Source organism: Tyto alba, unplaced genomic scaffold, assembly GCF_018691265.1.
Source record: "Tyto alba isolate M040663 unplaced genomic scaffold, T.alba_DEE_v4.0 Super-Scaffold_23, whole genome shotgun sequence".
NCBI classification, from domain to species: domain Eukaryota; kingdom Metazoa; phylum Chordata; class Aves; order Strigiformes; family Tytonidae; genus Tyto; species Tyto alba.
The window spans coordinates 28,723,135-28,738,711 of NW_024881297.1; the positions used below are offsets into that span (position 1 = coordinate 28,723,135).

General features: G+C 54.9%; 2 protein-coding genes across 2 annotated transcripts; both read right to left on the reverse strand.

Annotated features, from left to right (window-relative positions):
* Positions 1-1,717: 1,717 nt before the first annotated feature.
* GPD1 (glycerol-3-phosphate dehydrogenase 1) lies at positions 1,718-7,067 on the reverse strand. The gene is made up of 8 exons (XM_042797112.1): positions 6,946-7,067; positions 6,580-6,757; positions 5,891-6,031; positions 5,429-5,567; positions 4,418-4,530; positions 3,861-4,094; positions 3,566-3,672; positions 1,718-3,280 (listed from the first exon to the last, which is right to left on the reverse strand). Exons 1-8 carry the CDS (start codon positions 6,984-6,986, stop codon positions 3,184-3,186), a joined length of 1,050 nt encoding a protein of 349 aa, XP_042653046.1. The 5' UTR covers positions 6,987-7,067; the 3' UTR covers positions 1,718-3,183.
* Positions 7,068-7,886: 819 nt separating this feature from the next.
* Positions 7,887-15,352, reverse strand: SMARCD1 (SWI/SNF related, matrix associated, actin dependent regulator of chromatin, subfamily d, member 1). The gene is made up of 13 exons (XM_032996435.2): positions 15,164-15,352; positions 14,856-15,043; positions 13,346-13,388; positions 13,127-13,249; positions 12,705-12,827; positions 12,099-12,215; positions 11,667-11,768; positions 11,418-11,579; positions 11,215-11,312; positions 10,654-10,789; positions 10,182-10,304; positions 9,834-9,935; positions 7,887-9,608 (listed from the first exon to the last, which is right to left on the reverse strand). Exons 1-13 carry the CDS (start codon positions 15,329-15,331, stop codon positions 9,555-9,557), a joined length of 1,539 nt encoding a protein of 512 aa, XP_032852326.1. The 5' UTR covers positions 15,332-15,352; the 3' UTR covers positions 7,887-9,554.
* Between the last annotated feature and the right edge of the window lie 225 nt (positions 15,353-15,577).

Sequence of the window (15,577 nt, forward strand, 5' to 3'; positions counted from 1 at the left end):
GTCCCAACTCCCTCAGCGCAGCCCTCCGCTCCCGGCCCTCTTCAGTGGGGCCTTTCGGTGCCAGGAACCGCCCGGGTCCCTCGGCCGAGAGGCCTGGCCTCAGGTGATGTGCGGGATGGAGGAAAGACTGTGCAGGTCACGCTCGGGAGCTGAGGCACTCAGAGGCCTGTCCTGAGGGCCCAGCCTGTGCTCACAGCCAAAGAGCCTCCATCCTGAGGACTTCAGGAGACTGTGCTCCATCCTGAGGACTTCAGGAGGCCGTGCTCCATCCTGAGGACTTCAGGAGGCCGTGCTGCTTCCCAAGGACTTCAGGAGGCTGCGCTCCTTCCCAAACACTTCAGGCAGCCGTGCTTCCCCCGGGGCACCAGTGCACGGTGTGGTACTCTCCTCCCAGAGCTCCTCACTAGCATTAATAGTGCTGTCGCAGCACCGCTCTGCTCCGAGGGCTCCCTCAAGCACCGAGGCTGCAAACGTCAGGCCGGCCCCCTCCCGTCCTTTCCCCAGGCCGCTGCACATCAGCAGCTCCCGAGGCTGCCGAGCCCTGCCACGCCTGGATGTGCTGAGGCTGCAGAACATAACTCCAAATGGCAAAGGGAAGACTTTTTATAGCTCATGAACTCCAGCGCTAGTGCAAGGCATGGGGTGTCTAAAAGCAAGAGGCTTATGCACTGACCACCTCCAGGTGAGACTTGGGACCTTCAGCAAATGCTGGGGGGGCTGCCAGGGACTTGGATGCCGCCAGCAGCACATAGTGTCAAAGAAACCCATGTGAGGAGGGATGCACAAAGCACTTCCACAGCAGAGGATCAAACAGCTAAATGCAAGTCCGAAACACAATTCTGGATCCTGCTGCAGCTTCAGGCAGGCGCTAGCAAGAGTTTAGCAAGCCCAGGTGAGAGGCTGCATCGAGGTAGGAGAGCTCAGAAACCCTCTCTCCTCTATCAGCCTCATGTCCAAAGCCTTGAGCTGGGATTCCTGAAGCATTTCAAGCCAGAGGGAGTAGAAGTTGTGCCAGCCCTGTGGGAACACACTGGACTTCCTTTATCTTCCTTCCAACCTCAATAAAGTTCCTCATTAGAGGAAGCTGATGCTGGCTACTTTCCGTACGATAGCTCAGTTGAATTTAAAGGTCGTAGGGTGCCTAGTGAGAAAGCGTGTCTAATAAAAGGCACAGAAACAACTGCAGTGCCAGCAGATTAAATTCCCCTAGCAAGAGGCCGAGCAGAGGGCTAACACTCCTGGAAAGGTCACTCAGTATGAGATGCATTTCAAAGAAAGACAGGGAGAAGGCAAGTCTGGGAAAAGCAGTTGGGAAGAGATGAATAAAACAACACAGCATGTCCCAAGAAGCCAAGACATCAGAGAAGGGGAGGCCTGGGGTACATGGGGCACAGTGGGGTCCTGGCCCGGCTCCTGCAGGCCCCAGGTAGGAGAGTTAGGATTTTGTACCCAGTTCAACTTCGCAACCTCAACTCTCTGTGGTCCTCCAGCCAAGCTTTACCCCTGGAACCGCTGCTGAGAAAAAGCACTAGGGACACTGTGTTATGTTGTGACTGAACAGTGACCTGCGGGGGCATTCTTGCTGTTTCTGGGACAGCACACAAGGGTGCAGAGCCAGGCAGGAACTGACAGTGCCCTGTTCTGCACTTTTAGCAGGGCCAGCAGGCACCAACCCAAAGACGGTGATTCACCAGAGCCACAGAGCAAAGAGCACATCTCCCCTCTCTTCTCCAAGTTTATTATTATTTTAAATGCTCGTAAAGTACACTGCTAGTCAGAGACGCAGCGGCACTAGGACCTGAAACGGAGGTGGGCAGCGAGACCTCCAGCAGCTCTGGCCTGCCAGCCCAGCCAGGGATCAGTGAACCGCTGGACACGCTGGCCTGAGCAAACACGAGCGGAGGGAGCCAGCGTCAGAGGACCAGAGGGGCACGTGGCACCCGGCCGGACAAGGGGCAAGTTTCAAAGGCACAGCACGAGGCATGAGACCTCTGTCCTCTCCTGCAGTGTTGGAGGTCTCCTTGTACCTTTTGTGGATCACAGGTCCATTGCTGCCCCTCGGGCTGGCGGGCAGCTCCCAGCACCCTCATAGGAGGGGCAGCAGGGAAAAGTAAGTGTGGAAACTGCTTTCTCAGCTCCTAGATAGCCACACGTAGAAGCGAAGACCAGGCTAAGGCACAGACTGGAGCAAGCCAGAGAGAAGGCAAAAATGCTGCGGATCATTCATCTAAAAGCAACATGATGCATCTGCTTTGTCGGGTACACTGTCAAGGGTTACACAGTCTGCCAGCTGCTCAGAAAGACTTTGGGGCAGTTGGTCCCTGCATTGCCAAAGCCAGCCAGAGGACAAACCAATACAAGGGAGAAAGGCTGTCCAGGGACAGTCAGCGGGCATGGAATTAGCACAGGCAAATCTGTGACAAGAGGGGAATTCCCCAGGTGCAGGGGCCAGGTTTGATCGTGAGTGCAAAAAATCTAAATAAACAAGCTCTCAGGCCTCACTCTGGAGCTGCCCTCACAGGCAAAGCATTGGCCGTACCGTTCGGCAGGAGCAGGTGGTGGTGGCCGGGGAAACAGCACATGGTAGGGTAGTAAAGAATGCTGGTTTTTTGCTGGTGCTTCTTAGAAAGAAGAGTGATTCTCAGCCCCTTTGAAAGGCCTGAGGAGCTTCACTCGCCCTGGTGGAGCCTGGCAGAGAACTGTGCCCTCTCCACGAGACAGCTAAGCCAAAAACAACAGCAGCAGGCAGGAAGGGGCTGGTATAGAGCAAAGTGGCCCCATGGGGCTAATAGCAAAACTTGTCCTCCCAAGCAGCGTCTCCTGCACAGCCCGTATCAATCAAAACGACCTGGCAGAGTCCCTCTGAGGAGTGAATCCATCACAGCAAGAGAAAGTAACAGGAAAAAGACGCTTGGCACCACTCAGGGCAGACCCTAGACAGCAGCAGAAGCTAAATGAGCCCTTCAAAGAGAGAGGGAGATCAGCAGGTACCTCTGTGCCGGTGCCAGGCTCAGGCTGGCAGTGTCCAGGGCTGAGAAAGGGAACCTCTGCCCTTCCAGCACTCTGCAAAGGCTCCAAGGAAATCCAGACTCCTTACAAAGCTGTAGCAGCAGAGCAAGTTGATGTGGGCAGGAGCTCTCTGCTCATCTCAGCAGGATCAGTGGTTTTGCAGGCAGAGCCCTCTTACATGTGCTCAGGGTGGTTCTGGAGACACTTGATGACATCAGTAACAGGTTTGCCCTTGTAGCAGATCTGATACACAGCTGTGAAGAGGGGGAACCTGTGGGCAGATGAACAAAGTCACCCCTTGCCCTGTCACCATGGCTGGCAGAGTCACAGCACCTCAGCTTCTGTTGCAACACGCAGGACCCCTGGGCAGGCGCAGGTGGGACAGTGGCAGCATGCCTCGTCCGACAGGCCGTTCCTGCCCAGCTGGTTTGATGTGGGCAGTGCAGAGACTGACCTGAACAGCAGAGACACTAAGGCTGGGCTTCCCCTTCCACAGCTGCAGGAAAGATCCCAGCCCCACCCCAATAGAGCAGACAAGAGAGATCACAGCACTCACTTCTCCACTACGTTCTTGCTTTTAAGGATGCGATGCAGCTCAGCAGACGTCGGGGGACCCTGCAGCTTCTGCCCGTTCAACATCTCCCTCTCCAGCTGCTCAATAGACTGAAACAACCCAACAGTGAGGGAGCTGGACCCTGCAACCCCATCTCCTGCCCCACGTTCCTTCCCTGGAGCCAGGCCATGGCAGTGGGCGAGTGAAGGCAGGATACCACGGTGCTAATTGGGTTCCCCTCCCTACCTGCATCAGGGCGATGCAGATATTGATGCTGCCTGCTCCCCGCTCTGCTCACCTTCCCAGTCTTGGCAAAAGCCTCAGCCACCTTGCGGTTGCGGCCGCCGTAGCAGGTAGTGATGAGGTCAGCCACCCCGCAGCTCTCCAGGAAGGTGGTGGAGGTGACGGGGCCCTTACAGAAGAGTTTGGCGAAGGCAATCATCTCCATCAGTCCCAGACGGATCACGGCAGCCTTCGTGTTGTCTCCGTAGCCAAGCCCATCACAGAAACCAGCTCCTACAGCCACAACGTTCTGGAAAACAGCAGCAGTGTGGAGGGATCTGTTCCCAAAGGAGCTCAGGGCTTTGCTGTGTCCATGACCTGCCTGTGTTATCCCAAGCACAGGCTCCTGCCTATGCCAGTGATCATCATCCCTCCAAGCAGCTGAAGAGGATGCACCCACAGTTCCCTCCAAAGTCTGGCCTCCGACCCAACGATCTCAGCGAGCCACAGTGCAATTACCCGGTGGGGTTCATCCCACCGGCAGCCTCCTCCCCAGAGCTCCCTGCAGAGCCCGAGAGAACCGCAGGCCCTGCTAACCAGGACCTGCAAACCCCGGGGGAGCAGCTCACCCACCTTGAGAGCCCCGCAGATCTCTACGGTGTCAGCTTCCTGCACCACTGTCACTCGGAAGTTCGGTGTCTGCATCAGCTCCTTCAGCGTCTGCCCATGCTGCATGTTCTTACAGCCTGATGAGACAAAGGGAGAAGGAGGAAGATGATGGGGGAGACTCTAAGGTAGGACCGTGCTGCTCTACTACACCTCGTTCAGTAGGAGGAACCTATTGCCCAACTGTTGGACATTGCTAAACATTTGCAGGTCTACAAAGTACCACGCACACGTTGCCTGGCAGATAAGTGAGGTTCAACCTTGGAATTCCCAGAAGATGGGGATGATCCCTACTGCTGTGTCAAGCAAGACAGAAATGACATGCCCAGAAGATTAAAGGCATCTTCAGAGCTTACAAATTTGCATTTGGAGAGTGCTCTTCTCCCTGTTCCTGCAACATCCTGCACGAGAGTGTTTCTGCGTGCTCACAGTGATAGCATGCTCTGCTGATACCGCTGCAGCCTCCTGCACAGCGTGTTTGCTTTTTTTTAAAATACACTTTGAATCCCGTAACTTCTAACCCAGCAAACTGTTCTGTTGGTTTTGGCTGCTGCGCATGATTCACAGCGTGGAGGATGTTAGGAAGAGTCACCAGATGAACTTGCAAGCAGCCCTGACTGACAATAACATGAGATCCAGGTGAGCGTCACTGGAAGCCCGAGGAAATGAAGGTAAGAACTCTATTTCCTAAAGGGTCTCTTAGCGTCCACCGCCTTCATTTGTGCCAGGCAGACTGCCCGATGCTCAGTCTGTGCTGGCAGGAGCTTTTATACTCTGTTTTTAATGAAGCGAGCGATCTCATCGTAAACCCTGTGAATGAGTTCATCCAGCTCCTGTGGAGTCTCACTGCCTCCACAGGGAAAAAGGGTCGGCTCGCCCTCGGCAGCAGTAGTTTAAGCTGCACCACGCTCACCCCTTTGCCTTTTCCTGCTCATCAGAAACGAAGGCTGCTAATGAGGAGGGATGTTGGCTCCTTACCGATGGTTGTTTCACAGAACTTCTCTTCTGCCACTTCATTAGCAATGTTGGCCCCCATGAGGACGCTCATCTCTATTCCCAGTTTTTCATGGATAATGTCTGAGATCAGCCTCAGCCCATCTGGTCCTTCGTCCACCCCCTGGGAGACAACCAGGGACAGAGCTGAGCCCCTGGCCCCAATCCTGTCCTTCCCTGTGCTGCAATGCTGACTCGCACCCCCACAGCCCCCCCAGTGCTCAGCTGCACCCCACTCCCCGCAGCACGTGAGATCCCCCACATGCCCTCACACCCTTTTCCTCCACCAATACGCCTCCAAATCGCCACAAAAACTCTGCCTGCACTTCCAACTCTCCTCACATCCCCTCCCCCCAACCCTGGAGCCCAGTTTCTCCTCCAAATCCCTAGGATTCCCTTTGCAGCTGGTTGCCAGCCCCCTCGGCCCAGCGCCCCTCCTGCTCACACCTTGATGAGCGACACCCCAACAGCATCTTTCTTCATGTGGCCCTTGAGCTGGTCACAGACTTGGCCGATAAACTGGTGGGGCACCACGAACAGGAGGATGTCAGCCCCAGCACAGGCTTTCAGCAGGTCTGGCTCTGCTACCTGAAGAGAGTATGTCTGTCGTCAGGGAGTTGTGGCTGGAGTTGTGCAGTGAGTGTGTCCTGAATCCAGGACAGGGGCAGCGGGGGCTCGAGAACAAGTGCTGTGGGTTTTCCCTGTAAGGGAAGGAAGTCGCTGCCCCGAGGTTCCCTTCCAGGGCTGGAGCAGAGCAGGGTGCAAACAGCCAGAGCTGGTCGCATGGAAGGGGTGCAAATGGGTGACTCTGGGGACCCGAGCAGGGGCCTGCCGAGGGGCTGAGCGTACAGCCGTGGGGTGGCAAGCCCCAGGGGCTCCCTGCATGCTACCACCACCAGCCCGGAGGCAGCCCCGTGGCCTCAAGCCCAGTCTGTGGGATGCCAGAGCGGGGGCAAAGGTGGGCAGCGAGCGCGGCCAGGGCTGCAGCTCGTCCAAGCACAAATCAAGGTCACCGGGAGGGTGTAACTGAGGCCTGTGCAGGCTGGTGCATCCCCTGCCTTCGCAAACCCGGGCTCCAGCAGCTCCCAGCAGAGCTCTGTCACCTCTCCGGAGAGCCACTGGCGGGCCACACTCACCACGTTGGGGGGCAGCTTGTGCCCTGGCAGGTATTTGACATTTTCGTGCTCCGTGTTGATGATGTCGGTGAGCCGCCGGCCCCCCACCTCCTCCTCCAGCACCCACATGTTCACCCGGTTCTCGAAGGTGCTCAGCCGCGCCGCGTTGCTGCCAGCGATCTTAGCGATGGCCGAGCCCCTGCGTGGGCAGAGCAGAGCTGTGGCAGTGGGCACCGAGGCCGCCGGCACCAGGGAGCCCAGTGCACCCCAGGTCACTCGAGGCGGGGCGGGGGGGGGGGGGGGTGCCGGTGGAACGGGGACGGCTGCCCCGGGGAGGTCGGGGACCGCGCTGTGCTCCAGGAGGGGACCCGGCTGCCCAGTGCTCACCAGTTGCCAGAGCCCACGATGCAGACTTTCTTGCCACCCATGGCGCGGGGAGCCGCGGCACTGCGCAGCGCGGAGCCCACCGCGGGGATTTCAGGAGCGGCCGGAGCGGGGGGCGGCCCCGGCCCCACCCCCGGCCCCACCCCCGCGGCCCCGGGCACCCGCGCTCTAGGGGCCGCTCGCTCCCCTCAAGCAAATGGGAAACGGCTCAGATCCCCAATCTCGGCAGAGCCGGGAGCCGTGGCTGCCGAGCCCCTCTCCCCCCTTTTCCTCCATAAAAGCATTTTATTCTCCCCCTCTTCCCAAGTGCCATTTCCACCCCCCCACCTCCCTCCAGGTAAGGAACAGGAACCAGCTAGTTGCAGACTCAAGGCACAACTCCTGCCCTGATCTCAGCCTTCAGCAGCAGAACTGCCTGGCCTTAGGCAAGCTGCCCTTTCTTCACACAGAGGAGCTCTTTCCCTCATGGAAAAGAAAAAAAAAAATTTCCTTATGCCACAAACTTTTACAGACAAGGCAAGGTGAAGAGAGCAATGCCCCTTTTACATAGTTTTAAACCCTTGTACATAAACTTTAATAGTTTCCTCCAAATGATGCCTTGTAAGAGGCTGTCACAATTCTGCCAGGCAGCAGAGTGTGGAAACTGGGCTGCCGAGATTTTATCAGGAGCTTGGCCACTGGATTTCCAGTTTTGCTCAAGTTACTTTGCTTATTTACCACAAATGCACTTTGCAAAGGCTTAGCGCACTCTGCAAGCCAGGAGATCCTTACATGAAAGGCTCTCTATAAAAGGCCAAAATATGAAGAACATTTTCTCTCCAGTCTCTTAACCCAGTTGGCTTTGTTAAAAAAAAGCAGAGATAACCGTGTCCCTTCCTAGGCAAGTAAATGAAGGCAGCTGCTGAGAGAAAGCGTGCTGTCAGCACAGAAGGAGGGAGGACAGCTTCCTTCACAGGAGGCTTTTATTAAAACTGGGTGACGTCTACAAGGATACAGTACAAAAAAAAATTTTGGTCCATGGAAAAAAACCATAATATTCAGTTAAGAAAAGCAGTTATTCTGCAACAGCTATGTTTGCCTACGCAGTACTCAGCATCCTTCATGTGTGATTACCCTGAGGAGTCAGTGGGCTGCTTCATCAGCACCAAGACCTTCACCCCAGTACCACAGAGGAGGCATTTCATAAGGGGGCAAAGGAGAAGGGAAGTCGAGAGTCTATTACTCACAGACATGTAGTAACACAGACACAAGGAGTAGGGCCACCCAGGCTCCCAAATTCATAGCAACTTTCCCAACCACACCAAAGCTGCGTGTGGGGATGTGGGGGATTCATCAGTAATATGGTTTTTGCAGCTATTCCAAGAGAATACAACCAACTTTCAAGTCCATTTGCATTACAGTCTCGAGCAGAAATACTGAGATCCAGGTTAAGAGTGATCATTCTCTTACACCTGGCCACTAGGTCACTAGTACTAGTATTCCATGAAGACGAATTTGGACCGCTACTCCCCACAGTAGAGAAAAATCTACTTGTACATTCCTGAACCATGCTGGGCCTTATGGCAGCCCCAGAACCTAAAACTTGACTAAAAACCACAGGAGCTTCAGCATGGAAACACCTGCTAACACGCATATGCTTGGAGCTACGTCCACTCCCAAGGACTGTCCTGTTACACTCAGATCTACAAGAAGGAGCCTCTGGTCCCCACAGCAAGTGACACAGGATAACTGTCCCAAAGGAATGAGCCTACAACACCGCGTCGGCACAATTCCACCAGGCAGGTGCTGCATCCCCTCTCCCTGCTACAGGGAAAAAGAGCAGCCAGATAGCTTGCTGGAACCGCAAGTGTAGGTTGTTTGAAGTGCAGAGAAGTCTCAATGCTTCCGCATCCCTGCAGCAAGCCAATGCCTTATCTCCCCTGTGATCCCCACCTAGGACAGTCTGTCAAAGAACACAAAGGGAACAGGGCAGGGAAAAAGGGACAAGGGAAGAAGCAATTCTCTACACAGTCCAGTAGCTTCCTCAGTGAGGAGAGTGACCTACGAGGCAGCCCAGTGCAGCAGCACCCTCCGAGCGAGGGAGTAAGGGCAGGGAGGTATGTCAGCTCATGGCATCCTGCCCACTACGTCTCCTGGCACCTTGCTGTAAAACGAGGCAGGGAAGAGACTCGCCACAGAACTCCCCCCTTACAGCAGATCCAGGCTCCCCAGACCCAGATCTCATGTGTGCCACAACTAGATGCTAGTTGGGGAGGAATGGGCTGTGGGTTCTGGACTTGAGAAAGGCTCCAAGTCAGCAGTCGTACTGGCTACCGGGGACACTACGGGCAGTGCGGAGTCAAGGGGAGGCTCTCGGAAGCCTTGGGACTGACAAGGCAACAGTCAGGAAGAAAACCAGGTAGAAATGTGTGCTCATTGGAGCCTGTCTGCTTGCCACACCCCAGAAGACCCCAGGTGTCCTGGTGTTGCCCCAACAGGGACAATGCCAGGATGAATAATGATGTGGGCCTCGCTGCTGGAGTGGGATTATGTGAGCCTTAACAGCATACTCTGCAGCTCTCTGTCTCCACAAATAGCTGTGATGCCTTCTGGCTGGGGAGGAGCAGAGCAGCCTATGTGTTACGGATTCCCAGGGCCTGCTCCAATTCCTGCCGTCTTTGCTGCACCTGTAAGAGAAGCCAGAGTCACAGCATTAACACACTCGGATGGTGCAGCACCACAGCATCCGAGTAACACAGCAAAAGGGTGAGCTCAGCTGGGACTGGGATGCATCAGCAGTGTCTACAAGTAAAGCTTAGCACTGCCGGTTTCCACCAGCAGCATCTGCCCCCAAAGAGTGACCCTGAGCCACTGGGTATGTAGCGGGAAATCCCTGCTCAGGGACACTTCACCTTGGAGTAGAAGTATCGGCACACGGCTTCCTGAGCCCACGGCTGGAAGTAGAACTCAGCTCTACGCTCCTCTTCAGGATTCCCAACGACATCGGTCATTGTCTGGAGAGCACAAAGGACAAAACAGTTCGGGGAGTGCAAAAGCTCTGGCTGTGCTGAGCAAACCCACCCCCCTCCCCACTTTCCTCAAAGACATTTCAGTGCAGTCAGGTCAGGTTCTTACACTTGACTCCAATTCTAGTCTTGCTTTCTGAGCAGGAAATTGCTTCTGTCTCTCTCTGTGGGAGCTGGTTATAATGAGGGAAGTGTGTGACTGGAGCTACCTTCCGCACAAGTCAAAGCTTTTACCTTTAAATCCCGGCACTGGGACTGTAGCCAGTCGTTGATGAAGCCCTGAGGATCTCGGGCAAAGCTCAGCATGAACTCACGCTGGGTCTTCAGCTGGTTAATTGTCTCTATTGTTTCATGAATCTAAAGGAGAGAAGCACAGCAACTAAACTGCTGAATAGGGGAAAAAGTCAGACAGAAACATCAAGACCACCAACACATGAAGGCAAATTCTTATACTCCCTGTTGACTTACACCTATCAGATAGGATTTTCATTTCAGTTTCCTGCTCTAAATATTACCAATTTTCCCAGTGACAATTTGCTTTAAAACTACGCTTCCAGGTAAAGCCACCTGTTTGCAAGCATGGCTTACCCCACGCCGGCTTCCAAAGGCACAACTGAGCAAAGCTGAACTCCTGGCCTGTTCAGGGCTCACCTGCTCCAGAGACCCCCAGCAATGAGGAGGGCAGACCTGGAGGAGCTCTTCCTACCTTGTTATCCAGAGCAGCAATTTCCTGTTGACTGGCTGTGGATAGCAGAAAGGAATTCATCTGAGTTTTCAAGGTATCATCCACCTCCACATCAATGTCATAGCAAGCTGTTTTCTTCTGGTCATTTGGGTCAACACTAGGGGCATCCACAAGAAAGAAGCCAAAATAAGTGAGTAGCTCAAGAAAGCACCAAATTGCAGCTCCTCTAAGATGACGCAGCGTACAGACTGCAGGCAGGGACAAGCCACGCTGGTGTTAGCTCTAACACCAAGCAGCAAAGCTCCACTGATGGCTTTGCAGCACAAGGACCGAGTGATTGTTCCAAGCAGCTTTCTATCTACAAAAGTGTAATGCAAATAACAGCATGAACGTGGGAGTGCCTTGTGGAAAAGAGGGATGTGGTAAATGAAAGAGGCGGCTGTTCTTCTACAAAGCAACAATGAAAGGCAACACAGGAACTGCTGCTGAAAATCAGAACACATTACATTGTCTTCCTGTGCCAGCCCCATCCACCCCTTCCACTCTTTTTCCTAGAAATGTGGTCAAGTGGACCAGTCTCACCTGATCACATGATTAATGATGATCGGTTCTGGGGGCATAAGCAACGCGTGAAGTCTTTGTGGGATTTCCGAGAACTTCATCCGCTGAGATTCAAATATCTGTGACAGAAACACAGGGCTAATGAACGGGAGCTCAGTGCCAGCGATCACCGACTGCTGACAAAGAAAAGCTGACACAGTCGCTTGCTCCAGCCACACTGTTACCTGCTGGAGGTATTTGTCACAGATGACATACTCCCGCTCGTGGGGGTCCTGGAGCTTGTGGGTCTTGATATATTGCCACAACGCCTGGATGATCACTGGACGGGTCTGAGTGTGAATCCCCAAGAGACGAGCCAAGCGGGGATCCAATTTGAACTGGGGAGGCTGAAACAAAAAGCACAGAAAGGTGAGATGGCCACAGTCCCTCTACCATTACGTGCCCAGCACTGCTACTCCCTCCCAACATCTTACCTGGTAATCCAGCATCAGAAGGACAGTACAGCGCACATTTACATCTCCCGGCCTCTTCACCTGGAAGCCATCTGTCTCCTGAGTTGTAGCAGTCCTGTGCCACTGCAACAGGAGAGGACATTTAGAAGCACCCCCACACTTGGTTCCCTTCGCTCCTGGCTGCTTGGCACCAACAAGCTTGCCAGTAAATCCCACCCATGTAGAAAAAGTTCACCTTATTCCCACTTACAGCTTGAAATAAGAGTTAATACGTTCGTTCAGACCCCCAGAAAATCAGAGGAAAAGCTCAGATAAGAATTCAAGAGCTCCTGGCTCCCAGCTACTTATTCAAGCCTTAAGTATCCACACCTCTCAAGTTACAAGTGATATACAAACCCTGTCTGCTGAAACACCAACCCATTTTTAGAGGTAACACAGCAAAAAGAAGCTCACCTCTACTAGGTGATTGTCAGGGCCATACAGGTCTTTATCAAGTTCAATGACCAGAGATTTAAAGAAGGATGAGAACTTTCTTTTCTGCTTGGTGGCATCATATTTGGACAAAGCAGACTGCAAGCAACACAGGAAGGAAAAGTGTTAGGACAGCGAGTCTCAGCATTCAAGCACAGCCACCGTGCATGACAGCGTTCCTTTAAGTTCTGAACACCTAAATTCACCAACGTGTGCTTGGAAATCAAGTTCCAAGCCAGAAAGTGGAAGACTGGAGTTAAAGATGAGCCTGCAGGAATTAAATCACTCAGCAATTACATACAGTGCAAGCGCCCTGGTTCTCAGAGCCAGGGTACACAAGTGCCACTGATCTGCTCTCACCATTAATTCTTATAGCTATAAGAACTTTGTATAACTCATGACCTGCCATGGGGACACCCATCAGTCTCCAGGTTGGGCTCTTGGTCTCGTCACCATCAGACTCCTTGGAAAACAGAGATGAAGGAGGATATCAAGCCCCTAGCTACGCTCTCAGACACTAAGAAATGGGTTTCATTGGCAATTCCAGATCCATAAAGCCACCTCTGTGGTTGGGTATTTCACACTTACATCTTCCAGCAGCCGTCCTTCCACCCGAAGCTCCCAGGAGGCGACTGTTCCTTCGCCATCCTCTGCATCCGACTTGGCTGGATTGAAGGTATTGGAGATAAAAATACGTAGCTTTCGTTTTTGCTAAGAGAAAAAGCATTGTCTCAGGGTTAATTCTGAAACAAAGGGCTGACTGTCTTGCTTATGTTCTGCTAAAACTAAGCTTAATGTTTTTAGCTGCCTCATATTCCCCCTCTCACAGAGCAGGCAGCAAGGAAAGGCATTTCTGGTCCTGCTCCTTGGTTACAACTGGAGCATTAAGATTCCTGACACACCATGCTGACAGGGACAGACCCAAGCTTCAGTGCCCTCCTGCTGTCTTAACTAAAAGTAAGAGCCTCCAAACCTTGTGCCTGATAACCACAAACGCAGCCCTCCCATACCTTAATGGGTCGCTTCAAAGCCTCCTGGATATCCAACCGTTTCCTCATGATCGTCTGGTCCAATTTCCTTTCGAAGGCCAGCAAGTCCATATAGGCCTGAGACTCGGGTACAAGTTCACGAATCTACAGCCAATCAAGAATGCAAATCACCGTGAGCTCCCCTGCACTTCTCCAGTCTGCTTTGTATCAACACAGGCTGCAACTGCACATGCCACTCACCCTCTGAGGTAGAATTTTGTCAGCCATCTTCTTCTTTTTAGCGCTGTTAAGGAAGAAGATGCATACGCGGGCATTAAAATGGCAACCACCTTCTGCAAACGTATCTATTCACAAAGGGAGCAAGACAACGGCTTATTCTCTGGTTTAGTACTTAGCCAGGATGCCAGTCTTGGGCCCAGGCTCTCATTTTCAGAGGCACTTTTCGTTACCATCAGCACAGAATCAGGCTCTTAAATCCCCACTACCCTGCCAGGCCTCCAGCACTGCAGAGCTGACAAACCCTGCAGCAGTGTGACTGCTTACCTGAACATTTCATATCCCCTACAAGAGCTTAGAAAGTGGGGTTACATCAAGTTGGAAAGGGCGTACTGACATAATGCCTAACCAAAGTGACTCTCCTCCCTCAATTAGCTTCAGATTGACTTTTCTAGGAGATGCATTTTAAATCAAGGGATGAATTACCAGTGTTACTGACATATCATATTACACTGCCAGAAACCTAACATAAACTTGTTCTTGTCCAGCAGCTGCACATTATTCTTTTATCTGCTGGAAGCCTCCCTTTCCCAAAAGACCTGCACAAGAAAGCTGACGTCCCTTTCAGCCACTCAGCAAGAAGCCACCATGAGAATCACAGACCCACAGAACGGTTTGGGTTGGAAAAGACCTCAAAGTATCTCCAGTGTCACCCCCCTGCCACAGGCAGGGACACCTTCCCCCCAGCCCCGTCCAACCTGGCCTTGAACCCTTCCAGGGAGGGGGCAGCCACAGCTGCTCTGGGCACCCTGGGTCAGCACCTCACCCCCCGCACAGGGAAGGATTTCTGCCTTTTATCTAACTTAAATCTCCCCTCTTTCAGCTTAAAACCATTACCCCCCCATCCCATCCCCACACCCCTGACCCAGAGTCCCCCCCCACCTTTCCTGTCCCCCCTTTAAGCCCTGGGAGGCCGCTTGAAGGTCCACCCGGAGCCTTCTCTTCTCCAGGCTGACCCCCCCCAACTCTCTCAGCCCGGCCTCCCAGGGGAGCTGCTCCAGCCCCCCCAGCATCTCCGTGGCCTCCTCTGTCCCCGCTCGAGCAGCTCCGTGTCCTTCTGCTGTTGGGGGCCCCCGAGCTGGCCCCAGCACTGCAGGGGGGTCTCCCCAGAGCGGAGCAGAGGGGGAGAATCCCCTCCCTGGCCCCGCTGCCCCCCCTGCTCTGGAAGCAGCATGAAGGCAGAGCACCCCAGGCACAGCCGAACTGAAAAGCTTTGTGCTGCTAAGAGCAGCCGGTGACTGACGCTCCCCACTGCCCCGCGCGTGGCACAGCCCCCACTTCAGGGCAGACTCGCCACTCGCTGATTTCGGGGGTACCTGCCCACACCCCCAAACCCAGCCTCGCCCTGGGGGGCTTTTGGGAAAAGAGGAAACGTGTCTGTGCCCCTGCTTGGGGATGCCCCAGTGCCCGGGGATGCCCTGAAACGCCCCAATTCCCGGGGATGCCCCTGGTGCCCGGGGACACTGTTCCTTACTTGTGGTTGCGGTTGGGCACGGCCTGCGGTTGCACCTGCTGAAGCTGCTGAGGCGCCGGCCTCTTGCGGGCCTGGTCCAGGCTGGCCTGCGCCATCCCCGGCCGCACCGCCGGGCTCCCGCCGTAACCGGGCGGCCCCATGGAGGGGCCCTGTGGCGCCAGGCGACTGCCCGGTAACATCCCGGGGCGCTGCGGAGAGAAGAAAACCGGTTCAGTGCCCACCGGGAGGAGCCGTCGCCGTCGCCGTCCCCGCCACCCCCGCTCCGCCCCGCCCCGCGCAGCGCAGCGCCGGTCCCTCCCCCGCCTCACCGGGTAGGCGGCTCCCGGCAGCGGCGAGCGGTACAAGCCCTGTCCCGGAGCTGGGCCCATGCGCACCGGCCCGCCCGGCGTGCCCGGTCCCAGCGCTCCGGCCCCGGCAGCGGCCCCGCCGCCGCCGCTGCTGGGAGTCACCGACTGGAATCCCGCCCGCGCCGCCATCTTCTCCAGCACAAAGGGGAGCGGGCCGGAACCGGATGCGCGGCATAGAGAGCCCGCGCGGGTGCCGCGCTAGAAAGGCGCCGCGCGCACCCGCCGCCCTCTGCTGGCCGGAGGCCCCCCCCGAGGAGCGCGGTGTGGGGCGGGAGCGGAGCCGGGTCCTGGGGGGCTGTGTGTGTGTTTGGGGTGATGGGGCACGGCCCTGGGGCTACAGGGGACGGGAAGAGCCTGAGGGCAAGGTCCAGGGGG

Excerpts from the sequence above, each read along its gene's own strand:
- SMARCD1 (XM_032996435.2), bottom strand. The coding sequence starts at position 15,331 with ATGGCGGCGCGGGCGGGATTCCAGTCGGTGACTCCCAGCAGCGGCGGC. Across the intron at positions 13,389-14,855 it reads GTGCCCAACCGCAACCACAA|CGCTAAAAAGAAGAAGATGG; the intron begins GTAAGGAACAGT and ends CTTCCTTAACAG. Across the intron at positions 10,790-11,214 it reads ATCATTAATCATGTGATCAG|TGTTGACCCAAATGACCAGA; the intron begins GTGAGACTGGTC and ends GGATGCCCCTAG.
- GPD1 (XM_042797112.1), bottom strand. The coding sequence starts at position 6,986 with ATGGGTGGCAAGAAAGTCTGCATCGTGGGCTCTGGCAACTG. Across the intron at positions 6,032-6,579 it reads ACAAGCTGCCCCCCAACGTG|GTAGCAGAGCCAGACCTGCT; the intron begins GTGAGTGTGGCC and ends TACTCTCTTCAG. Across the intron at positions 3,673-3,860 it reads CTTTTGCCAAGACTGGGAAG|TCTATTGAGCAGCTGGAGAG; the intron begins GTGAGCAGAGCG and ends GGGTTGTTTCAG.